A 12576-nucleotide genomic window follows, 5' to 3' on the forward strand; every position below is an offset into this window, starting at 1 on the left:
GGCCAACTGACCAGTGTAATATGCCACAATTTCCTTTCTGCACAGCCCCAGAGGAAGATCACAGTACTGTTATTATCAGTGTAGCATTTGTATTCTGACCTCAGAATTGGGAAGCAACATGAAGAAATTGCACCTGATTTTCTAGCCTGATCATCTTTAGTCACAAGACATGGAAAATCATGGCATATCTCTTTTTGTCTGCTGTTTTGAATACCTCTAGAGAGTTAGTTCTCTTAGTTCTCCCTCTTATTTTTGTACTACCCTTGGCCGATTTCTAGAAAAACTTCATAGATGAATAGTAATCTCAAAGCCTATGAAGTTTTTACAATGTTTGGGAAGAAAGGCGATCCAGCAGGTGATAGAATCCAAATAGGAAAGAGGCCTTTAAGAGATCCAAACCGGGAAGATTACTTTAGCTGAAGTTCATACCTGTTTTTTTATTCAAAAGTCAATCAATCATAAGAAATGAAGCTATAAGAAACTATGATCTGTTCTTTGTGATACAGGCCAGCAGCGTAAGTGACTGTAAATAAGAAGTGTTTTTTACCACTGCTCAATAAAGTCGTTATATGTAATGTATGTGTTACTTGTCTCATACAACAAACATAACGCTCAAATTTGTTACTCTGTTATCTGGGAAATAAAATGGGCTAACCATTAATTTAAAATGGATATGTAGCCCCAGTGCTGCTTGTTTCATGAAGTTGTATGAAATGAACATAAACAAACCACCTGATCCGTAGCATCTTGTTAAAGAGTACTCTTCTTTGACCTCCCATGGCTCTGTGATGGCTGGTAGTTGATCTTATGCCTAATTGTTCAAACTCTGAGGTACCCTTTTCTCCTTCCAAATGCATCTTTCACTTATACCATTTCCTGCATTGTATTGCAAATTATTGTGTAAAATATGACCTGTAGTATTTTAGACGGTGTATTCTGATGAGTTTGACAGCAGAGATGTGTTTCCTGCTAACATCCATCCTCACCATGGGACATTTCAGGGCAAGAGGCAGCAGGCACAAACGAATGCACAGAAGGTTCCCTCTGAACATCAGGAAATCATTTACTGTTAGAGTGACTGAGCCCTGGCACAGGTTATCCAGAGAGGCTGTGTATCCTTTGAGATACTCACAAGTCATGTGGGCATGGTCTGGTTCTAGGTGGCCCTTCTTGAACAGGGGGATTGGACCAGAGGACCCCCAGAGATCAACCTCAACCATTCTGTGCTTCTGTGGTTTCCACCATCCTTTGGGCCTATCTGTCAGATGCATGTTGATATGACCCTATTCTTCTGTGGTGGATAAACCTTTGTTGGTAGTATATGGCTTCATAAGTCAGGGAATAAAAGGGTAGAGCCTTCCCTGCTGTTGGGCATATCAGCACAGTCTTAGCAATAATAAGGTGCAGTTCTGGGAATCATGTGAAATGCCTCTGAGCAGCCACTTAGAAATATGGCCTTTTGAAAATTGCTTGCTGCTTGGGTACTAGAAAAACAAGGTGGGAGGTAGGAGAGAAGGGAGGTATTTATCTGCTTTGATGATACTTAGACAGTTTTGGTATCATGTGCGGGACGGACTTCCTCTGTTTTTTACCTATTATCCCATTTCAGCATTTTATATAAGAAGGTACACCTAATGGCTTTTCATATCTGCAAGGCCACCTTTTCCTCTCTACATATTCCAGTAGGAAATGGGGGTTTCACCAACAAAGAATGATCTGAGACACCAAGCTTCCAGATTTCCTTCTCTACTTGTTTTACCACTGCTACCACAGTTTTCCTCTTGGTTTCTGCTCTGATGACTGGAATAGATTTGGTGTCAACCTTAAGGAACATGGCTGTGTGCATATAAAACCTTGCAGCCATCAATGGCAGTGGCCATCTTGCAACTGATCCTGTTCCCCTGCTTGGTGCTTCTTTCATAGGCCTAGTCAGAGAATGTCTGCATCACCTGGTGATTTTCCCAAACTATCTGTCTTAACCATAGTTCCTCATTTTACTTATGCTCCCCGCTTCACAGTTGGTAGTTTGTGTGATGGTGGTTGAGTGGTTGAAGTCCTGCAAACCTAGAAGTAAAGCATTCTCCTTCTGAAACAAATTCTGCAATCTCTCTTTTTTTTTTTATAGGGAAATGGTATACTGAAGCCCCATGCAAAAAGAAATGAGCATATTACAGGATGTACTTAAGAAGAACTGCTGGAATTTTAAGAATTAATGTGAAAGTAAAAGATTATGAAATAGGGCAGAGGGAATTCTGGGAAGTTCCCTTAATTCCCTTAGAGGAAAGCAAATATGTCTTCACATGAAAAAAACAGTTAGACACAAATCATTGTGGATAGCGTTGAAGAGTGGCTCAGCAGAGTGCTTGTTTTGCTGGTACACCACTTCCTTGGGCAGCTGCACTGCCCCAGTGGAGGTTTTTCAACTGGGCATGCAGTCAAGCATCATTGCAATGTCAGCAGCTGTGTGCCAGCTCAGATGCTACCAGTATATTTGTTAACATTGATGTGGCCTAAGAGTATCCATACGGGGTAGTACTATAATTACAGCGGTGTGATTGTAGAACTCTGTTCATGGCATATTTTGTAGTGTAGGCAAGCCTTTGTAAAACCCCAGCCTTGACAGTGTTATCGTGTGAAGCCTTCATTTGTGAAGTCGCATTGACTTTCCCAAGTGCAGAGCTAATTGCATGAGAAGGATCTAAGGGGTTTAATCCTTCTCCTGATACTTCAATGAAAATTAATTTCTTATATATTATGTATGAGTAATATATTTCTGTTTGTACATTAATATTAATGTTGCATATTTTTGAGCACAAGTTCTATTCTGTAGGATTAAATTATCTTGGTAAGTAATAGCCCAGAATTCAGGTTGAGTTGAAAGTGGACAATTAAAGGCAGGGGGAGGGTCCTGAGTCACACTTTGGAAAGTGAAATTAATCAGCATTAGTTTCTATAGAGTGGGAGAAAAGCAGTTGCAGTGTTTAAGTAAAAAAAAAATAAGGTATATAAAAAGCTCCCGATTTTGCCTTTCTGTTAAAATCCAGAGAGCTTTTACAGAATTTGTGATGGAGAAAAGAGACGAGTATTCTCTTGTGCGTACTTGCAAACTATTAATTTTATTGGGCTACATCTGTTGCTGATTGTTGGTGAAGAAAGTAGTGGCTTTATTGAATGACAGTCTGCCTCAGTATGCCTTTTTTAAAACAAAGGGAAAAAAGCAACTTTAAAACTAAAAAAGTCTATCAGCTTACTCAAAATATCATCCTTTAGCATCTCAGATCTGCCAAGTCAAGCTCTATTGACTGTGCTTTGATGCCACATCATCTGCAGAATTGTCAGTGCAGTGTTGATTGTAGTTTCTCCTTAATGTCCATAGCCACACAGCTGCTCTGATACAGATGCTGAGTGTTGGGATGCCTCTTGATGGGTTAGCAGCTCTCTGGCTTCAGAGGCCAGGTTGGCAGTTGCCTCTGGATTTCAGTGCAGTGTAAGGAGATAAAAAGAGGTGGAGATGCTGACAGAAAGTTCAGTTGCTCACATGCCAGCCCCAAATTCCTGAGCACTGCTTAGCAAATGCACATGCAGTGCTCAGAGACTCAGCCTCACCTAGGATCAGGCCCTCAGCTAGAAAGACAAAAAGAAGTGTATTTGGTTTTTAGATCCCAAATCAAATTCACAGTACTTAAAGCTGTTTGTACTCATAAACTATGTAAACCTGATATGAAGTAATTGAGAGAAAATAAATATATAGCCATGTGCTGCCAGGTTTTAGAGTTACTTTTCTGACAGGTACCTCACTTCAGTCTTGAGTTTGAAAGATCTAGGGAGAGTTAAAGGATTAGAGGAGCTCAGAGGGAAGAGAGGCAATTTTTAAATGTGGCAATATGTGTTTCTTTCTGTGTGGGGATGTGAGACATTGCAAGCTAATGCACTTTGTCAGCCATGGGAAGGAAGGTTTGTAACTAAGACACAAATGATTAAATGCAGAATCCAGGATGTGAAGGTGAAAGACACAATAGCAGACCATGACTTCAAGCAGAGTAGAGAAGGAAGGTCTGCTAGTGTGAATATTTGCGTTTCTAACTCAATGCATTTTGTGTATGAAAGCAATAAGTAACCATAATGAAAGAAATGGGAAAAAATAATGTTCTTCTCCATTTTTTGTTTTGCTTACTTTATGGGATTGATTGTATTCTTTCTCTAGGCATGTATACTCTGACCCTGTTACACTTAAGACCCTGCCAAACAAAAGCAGAACGGAAAAAGCCTCATAAAATTGCCATGAACATGTCTTTAAAAGCAATCAGGAAATACTAATTAAAGAGTGTTGTGTGAGCACTTAGAAGAGTTAGCAATTAGTCAATTCCAAAAAAAATGCAAGATGACAGTGCCCCATAAGCAAGATAAATAGCTAACTGCAGTGAAACTGGCTAACATATGCTTAGTTTTTTAAAAGCTTTAGGTTGACAAAATACACATTCAGGAAGATAGAAAAGAAATCCTCAATTAAGGTACTGTCAGAAATAATCGGAACTATGATGAAAAATGGCTAAATGGACAAATAAGCTAGGACCGTGGTTGCTCTTGTGTATCATGCAGGGCCAAGCATACTGCTAGTGCTTAATAAAATAATCATGTAAATCAGCTGGCACCATTTGGAGTGAGCACCAGCAAGTTGCTGTACTTGGTGTGCAAGTTTTAACTTTTGTTTTCATATGGTTTATTGGAAGCTGTTCACTTTCTCTTATCAGGTTACTGTTCAGTTGGTTTAACAGGCTGAATTAACTCCACCCTGGATTTATGGGAGGGAAACTGGGTGAACGACTGGTATGGGAGAGGGGAATTAGACTGAGGGTACGGAACCCTGATACAGCTGAGACAACACGCTGTTGCCAAGAAAGAGTGATACCACACCTCCCACATCCTCTGAGGGGAAAAAGCCTTGAGAGCCCCCTTTACTGGTGTGACAAGGGTGAATAATGTAACTAGGTGTAAACATTAGGTTATTGGTAGGGTAACAGGTACGTGCCAGTGCATGAAAGAGAGCTGTGAAAGGAGTATAGAACAAACCAGAGATGCCCACGTTCTTCAAACTGTAGATGCAGTGCACTAGCAGCTATCAGAGATATTTTGGTTATTTCATATAGAGAATAAGTGTTCAGTTAAAAGGGGCACAGATGCAGGAGATCCAGGAATAGTATATGTAATCAAGGAAGTCAGTACTGCTGAACAAATACTTTGTTGTGGAGCTTGTGGCATATCCTCCCCATGGAGAAGAATGAAGTATGGATTAGGGGTAATATAATGGAATATAATAAACAATAAATGACTTACAAACATGAAAAAATATCCATTCCCAAATTCTCAGTGAAAGGAGCTGAAGATAAAAGGAAACATTGAACAGATAAATTTAGCCTTTTAGAAGAAGCATCAACAGCCTGGGAAAAGGCTACTAAACATACATTTAACAGAGAATATAAGGATTAAACATAAAATTGCTGCTTTGTGAGCTCGATTTAAACAGTGAGGAATATGAGAGAAAGGCTAATCAAAGGCTTGATAGAAGAACACTTAGAAAGTTTGGATTTAGTGAAGGATAGAGGGCAACGATTCACTGAGGGAGGATCATGCTTAAAATTTTCAATAAATTGTATTTTGAGAGAGTAGCTACAAGTGCTGACAGAGAAGCCTATAAACATGATTTACCAGGATTTTAGCAAAGCTTTTGAAAGAGTAAAAAAAATTGGGTGAATAAGTATGGCATAGGGAGAGATACTTCGTTTGATTAAAAAAGAAAAGAAACACTATCTGGTGTGTGGAAAGCATAGGAGATTTGTGAATTGAAGCACGTTAGTTTGGAGGGGTGTAAACAATGGCAAGTCTTAAGAATCATTAGCTGCACCGATTTTGTTGAATTCATGCGGCTTATCTGTGGTCTGGAGGAAAGAATAAGTAGTAAGGTGATGAAAGTCCCCGATAGTACAAAACTGGGGAAGTGTCAGAACAAAATAGGCAGGTGACAGAATGCTGAATGATTTTGACAAGGAGGTGGAGCATGAGCCAATAAGTAGCATATGCAGTTCATTTTCAAGTAATGTAATAAGATAGGGAATTGAAAAAAAGAATATATTGATACCTCAGACCATCACAGGGCACAGAAGTCTACACAGAAGTATCTTCTGCATACTTTTGAAACACTTCTGAATAGAACTGCAAATCCTCTAGTAGAGTGGTTATTAGTTGTTTTACTTTGTTTATAAAAGCCAAGCAAATAAAATTCTGTGCACAAAATTGAAGTACCAATTGAAAGCCCATATTCCTAGGCCATTTATAAAAGCAACAAAGTCTCATTTGACATGGCATGGACACTTTGGGCACCTGTATAGAAAAGAAATTTGGAAAACTGCACAATGACAAGTGAGGATCAGGGCAATAATTAAATGTCTAGGTGACATTAATTATTCAAAAGGTTAGAGAGACACATGCATATGCTCCGCATGGATTGAAGGCCCAATCCAAAGCTCATTAAATGAAGTCAAAGAGAAGCTTTGCTCACTGGAAGGCTTTAAATTGGTTCTGAAAACAGGAATGCAAGTGAACAGGAGTGCAACAAGCACCCGATGCTCTTGTGAGATATTCATCCAATCAGTTACTCTTCTACAATGATTTTAAATGGTGCCAGGAATTACTTGGGCCTCAGATTTACACTCAACATATTGGCACTTAGATTCTTGACAGGAGGGGGTTCAGTGAAGGATTGTGGGCTTTTTTATTGAAGAGTTTTTATTAAAAGATGTGGTGACACTAATAATAAGAAGAAATAAAAGGAAAAATTAAACCACTTCCCTAATTCTGTGTATGTATCTCCCCTGGACCAAATCTTCAGGAGTTTTGCAAGAAGGCACAGTTTAGAATGCAGTGTGACTTCTGCAGGTACTAAAGTGGTCCTGTCCATATGGAAATGTACCAGTATGGGTCGTCTGTGGCCCACCTTTGCTGATCTGAAATTGGTCTCTTACAGGAAATGCGTGTCAGCTTGTTTCTGTGTTTGTAGGGAAGAATTACAATATTGTTATACTTCTGTCTCCTCAGGAGACTGACAAGTGTCTTCTGGCTAATGTAGTGGTGGCAGGTTAGGGTGTAATTGCCCTCAGGTGTCCACCCTTCATCATTGTGTGTAGCTAATATACTCATGGCTACGTGCTGGAGCAGCAGGGCCTGGGTGCCCACTCTGTCCTGCTGAGTCCTCCATAGGCACCAGTGGCTTGGGGCAGGGAGCTCAGCCAGGGTTTCTCACAGAAAACAACTGCTGCAAGGCAAGGCAAGGCAAGGATGGTTGTCACTGCCCTGTGCTTCTTTCTCTGTAGAGCCATCTTGCATCATAAAGGGCTGGAGACACTCAAGAGAGATTCAAATGCCTCTTTGAGTGACAATCCAATTTTTTTTTCTGTGGTGTGTTACACAGGTGCTGCAGGGCTTCTTTCTGGGCTATCCAGGCAAGGGACATGGAGCTGCCAGAGCCCCAGGGCTCATTTCTGTCTTATTCCCCCAAGTTTTTCCCTCTATGGGAACAGAGTGTGAGGAGGGGCTGGATCTACCCTCAGATCTCACCCCAGTAGGGAATTGATACCAGTCATGAAGCACATCAGGACCCAGGAGTTCCTGGGAGCAGTGATGAGTCCTGTGGTTCTGACAAAGCTTGAGAGACTAATATGTAACTTGCAGTGGAAAAGGACTTCCTTAGAATGTGAAACATATGGAAATAAGTATGTGGGTTTTCTTCAACGTGGTGTGAAAATGACTGGGTTTGATCACTTTGAAAATCTAAGAGTAAATGGAATTTACTGAGTTTGCTTGTAAAATAAAAACTTAACCATGCACAAGTTTAGACACTTTGAGATGAGTGTGTGTTGAGCTAATGAAAGTTGATGTCAACATTTTAGAATATGTTTGGAAACAAAAAAGAACTAGTGCTTGATCAAGCAGCAGTCACAAAAACATTCTTCCTTTCACGATAAAAAGAAAACCTCTGTGTGTGATTCTGCAAATATGTCAGATCATTTTGAAGAGGGTAGTAAGTGCTGGTAAATGATTATTTTTTTGTTGTTGTCAAATCACTGTATTTTTCGGCATTAGACTTCAAAAAAACCCCAACCTTTGTATGTTGTCTTTATGTGCATCAGTCATAATTTTGCTGACAATTCTTGACATGCACTCTGCGTTGCTCTGCTAACAAGAGAAAAGACCAGCCATTACATTTATGTTTCTTTGTTTTTCAACAAAGTCACATATCAGGAATAATGCTAGGGCTATGCTAATAAACAATACATAGTGCCAGTCATCAGGGAGTAAGAAATATTTTCTAACTAGTTCTAAAGGGAAACAATGTTTTAAAAAAAGGGAGAGTGATTGTTATTTATGCAATATTGTTGTTCTATATGTCAGCATCAAAAAGCATCTTGTAAAGAGCTTAGCATAATAAATCGTTGATCGTGACTGTCATTATTTAGAGGTCTTTGATAGATCTAGATGTAGTGCAGTAAGGTTAAATTTACCAACATATAATAGGAAATCCTTAGGCTGAATCTGATTTTCTACCATTGTTTCTGGTATTGTCACAAGAACAAAAAAGAGAAAAAGTGTTGTATCTTTTGAAACAGCTGGCTTTACAAATCTAAACTCTAAAACAGTCAAAGCAGACTTGTTTTTTGGGTGCCCATTGATTTTAGTTGTCTACGTAAGGGTTTAACTTGGTTACATTTGGAAAACTAAAGTTAATTTAAATAAAAAAAAGCAAAAATGCTTATGATTGTTTCCAATGAGAAGAGATGCAGCACAGTTTATTGTCATCAAGAAAATTAAAATAGCCTCTGTGTATGAGAAGCAATGGGAGATTTGTAAAGAGGAGCCCACAGGAACACTTAATTTCAGAGTTGACTTTGATTAGTCACGGATTTTTCAGTTAACTTGGTAAGACAAAACAACATATGTTTGAAAAGTCTTTGTATTCCTGCCTACAGGCTCGAAGTAGAAAAATGCTTAATAGCTGGGCACTTTATTTGTCTGGGACAGAGCATCTAAATTCTGATACTGCTAAAAAAATCCAGCAAGTCCTTATTACTGTTTACAGTCAGGGAACAAAAGCTAACACCTTTTAAAAAATATAATCGATAATACCAGCTGCATAAAACTCTTCACAAGTTGAGCATATACAAGAGAGGTGTCTTTTTGATGTACATTATGCAGTGAACCCTACTTCTTCCCCAACTAATAAATATGAAATCTGCAATTTGATACATCTGTGCCAGCTTTTTGTGACTTTACACACTTTAAAATATATGTGTTTTTCTGGGTGTCTTTCTTCTTCATTTTGCTGATGTAGGCAAGGTGCCTGTGGCTGTACAGAAAGATCTGTGTCTCTTTGAGTTGCTACCTTGATGTGTCAGTTCAGGGCTTACCTTGACTTCATTGCATCTTCAAAACAACAATTGAGCTCTCCAGGACTGTTACCTTAGGACTTGAGTCTTTGATACTCCAATTATGCAGTTGAATAATTTTATGAATATGACTTGTCTGATTAGATGCCTGGATAACTGCAGATTTTAAGTCTTACGATGAAAAAAACCCCAAAATCTTACTTTGAATACACTCTTAGTTTTTACTTTTAAAACAGTGCTTTCCAAGATCAACTCTCTGGCCAATTCATGTCAAGAAAAATAATGAGAGAAAGTACAGTCACATTTTTAGGATGTTGAAATGTCTTGGGCAAGTGATATACCTTGTAGAAAAGTGAAATAGCAGATCTTTTTTGAAAGACACCAAGACAGAAATGAAAAATTCGTCCTGTGTACCAAAGAGAGCAGACTAATGCATTTCCTGGTTTATAGTGGAATTTGATCTGTATACATCATGATTTTTAAGTAAGTCAAGCCCAATCTAATGCGGCCAGAAGGATTGCTCTCTGGCTAGTTTCCAGTCAGGCTTCCCGGTTTTAGAACAGGCTTGCCAATAGATATTGAAGCAACTACCCGGATACAATAGCTGTTTGTCCAGACTAGCTGGGATTATTTCCCTCTCAAAAAATGGCAACCTGATGGGCCATTTAAATTGTGTTGATTCAGAGGAGATTCTGCAGCTCTGTTGAAAATGAGAGAAATGGAGATTTCTCATTTCTGTGTTCTGTTCCTGGCTTCTCCCCAGTTCTGTAGTGGGTCTAATCTATTGGTATAAAATGAAGGATTCACATTGATTTCAGTGTTGTTTGGCTCTCATCCCACATATTCTCATTCCATTTTGCCTTCCATGAGTGTAAAACTGGTGTTTTAGCAATACTGGTTTGTCTGTGGAGTTAGAAGCTGACATAAAATATATTCTACAGAGTTTCAGAAAACTCAGATAAAAGATACTACAGAACCTACAGAGAGTTATTTTTCACTATTAATAATAATGCCTTAATGAAAACACTGCTGGAGAGCTTTAAATGACCACTGTTGAAGTCAGTACTTTGAATTGTAATGAAATTATTCGGAAAGTATGTTTCAGTAAATTTTGTCTACCCTTGTTTCTTTAGAAGAAGACCTACCAGTGCATCAAATGTCAGATGGTTTTCTACAATGAATGGGATATCCAAGTTCATGTTGCAAACCACATGATTGGTAAGTGAAGCACTAAAACTTCTCAAAGACAGACAGCCATTTCTCCTACTCATGATCATCATTGCTTCTAAAATTAAACAGAGTTAAAGAGAAATTAATTGTGGATCCATCAATGATTAACCTAGGCATGATTGATTTTTTTATTCATATTATTAGACTTGATAAAGCATTAGCATATTTTATTTTCTGCAAGGGCTAGTTTAGACTTCTGCAGAGAATTATATATCCACTGCCAGTCAAAACACAGGTGATTAGCAAATTAAACTTCTAATCATTTTTGCATTATTGAAAACAAACTAACAGGAATGGTTAATGAACTGGATGTTAGCTTTCCGTAGAGTTTTAGACAGGTTTTAATTTCAGAAGTTATTATGGTAATGAGACTACTGTGTACTTCTCAAGCACCTCAGTACCAAAATCAAAACTGGTGAGTTTTTGTCATTAGGAAACATAAATAATTCAAATGGCCATAAAATAGTATTGTTTGTTATGTTTGAGCAGGCTTGAAAAAAATCCTGAGTGTCTCTGTATACAATTAAATACTACAATTTATGTGAAAAAAAATGGAATTGTAGTATACAGTAATGGAATCCGCTCTTTAAGTTACAAGCATTTAAAAAAGTCTTCTAGGATTCCTGAATCCTGATGTTTACAAAGCTGTTACAGTTGTAAATTGGAGTAAAACAAAAGCTGCTTTTTCTTTGATATTCATATTTTCCTATTATTTGCTGATTCCCGTAGGTTTACCCGTAATGTTTTCAATTTGGTAACCACTCAGTAATAGGACTAAGAGTTCTATCAGCCAATTAAATTTATCAAGCACATCATTTACCCACTAATAAGATAACATTGCCAGGGTTATCTCGTGATTTTTTTTAGCCTCTTTTTTCCAAATTTCACTTTTCAAAACAGAGATGGATGCCACTGATTTATACTCCTGCTTCCCTGATGCTGGTTTTCTTCCTATAATAATAGAAAAGCATGCAAAGCACAGACCAAAGGATATTATATAGAAGCCAGTAATTACATATCCAAAAGAAGAGAATTTGCTTGTTTTTTCATTTTATAACTTGAAAATACTTAGCTTGATGCTAATTTTTTTCTTTAAAAGTAATATGTAAGTTTCTTCCATGAACTCTAGCAATTTGGCTGCACTGTAAAAGAAAGTTACCTGCCAAAACTTAATAGCCCATTTTTTCTATGTACTTTAAGTTGTTATTTAGAACACCAACATTTTGTATAGTTTTTGCCAAAATGATTAGTTGCAAATGACAAGCTGGTTTTGTAAAGGAGCAAAGTGATTTACCTATTGGGTTAAGCCTTAGTTTTGATATTTTGTGTCTTTGGGTAGGAGATAATTTGAACTGCTTCACAATATTCAATCTGGCTCAGTATGTGGAATTTAAAAGTAGGGTTTTACCAACAACATAACTCCCCATTTCTGTTGTTTTATTTGAATCCAGTGTTTGACATGTTCTTAATTGTGGCACATAGCGACACTGAGACGTGACGGGGAACGTGGACGCTCTGTGTAAGGGATGGTGCTGGAATGGCAGAGTGATGTGTTCATTTGCCACTCACTTCCCAAGTGCCTCACATTTTCAGAATAGGAACTCACATATTTAATGAAATACTCAGATTTATTTTGCTTTCCTCTATTTCCTGGATGAGTTTTATTAAAGGGTCAGAATGGGAGGAGCAAAAGAAGGAGAGAGTCAGTAAAGCAGGAGAAATCCATTTAGCTGGCTTCAGCCTGCAGATCTGAAAAGACACATTTTCTTTAACTGAGCTATTAACTGCCTATGTTTTATTTCTAAAAGCTGGATAAGGTTGAATGAGAAAGAGAATATTTAAAAAATATTTAATTGTTTTGTCTGTGTTCTATCTAATCATGCATGATATTACTTCATGACATAACCAT

At 38.1% G+C, this 12576-nt stretch overlaps 1 protein-coding gene across 1 annotated transcript in view; it reads left to right on the forward strand.

Moving 5' to 3' along the window:
- ZNF521 (zinc finger protein 521) overlaps window positions 1-12576 on the forward strand; it is a 226448-nt gene that overhangs the window by 97289 nt on the left and 116583 nt on the right. Inside the window, exon 6 of the mRNA XM_009077235.1 lies at window positions 10571-10655. Within this exon, the coding sequence (XP_009075483.1) occupies window positions 10571-10655 (85 nt within the window). The remainder of the gene's footprint in view (window positions 1-10570; window positions 10656-12576) is intronic.

Source organism: Acanthisitta chloris, unplaced genomic scaffold (assembly GCF_000695815.1).
Source record: "Acanthisitta chloris isolate BGI_N310 unplaced genomic scaffold, ASM69581v1 scaffold34166, whole genome shotgun sequence".
Taxonomy (NCBI): Eukaryota; Metazoa; Chordata; class Aves; order Passeriformes; family Acanthisittidae; genus Acanthisitta; species Acanthisitta chloris.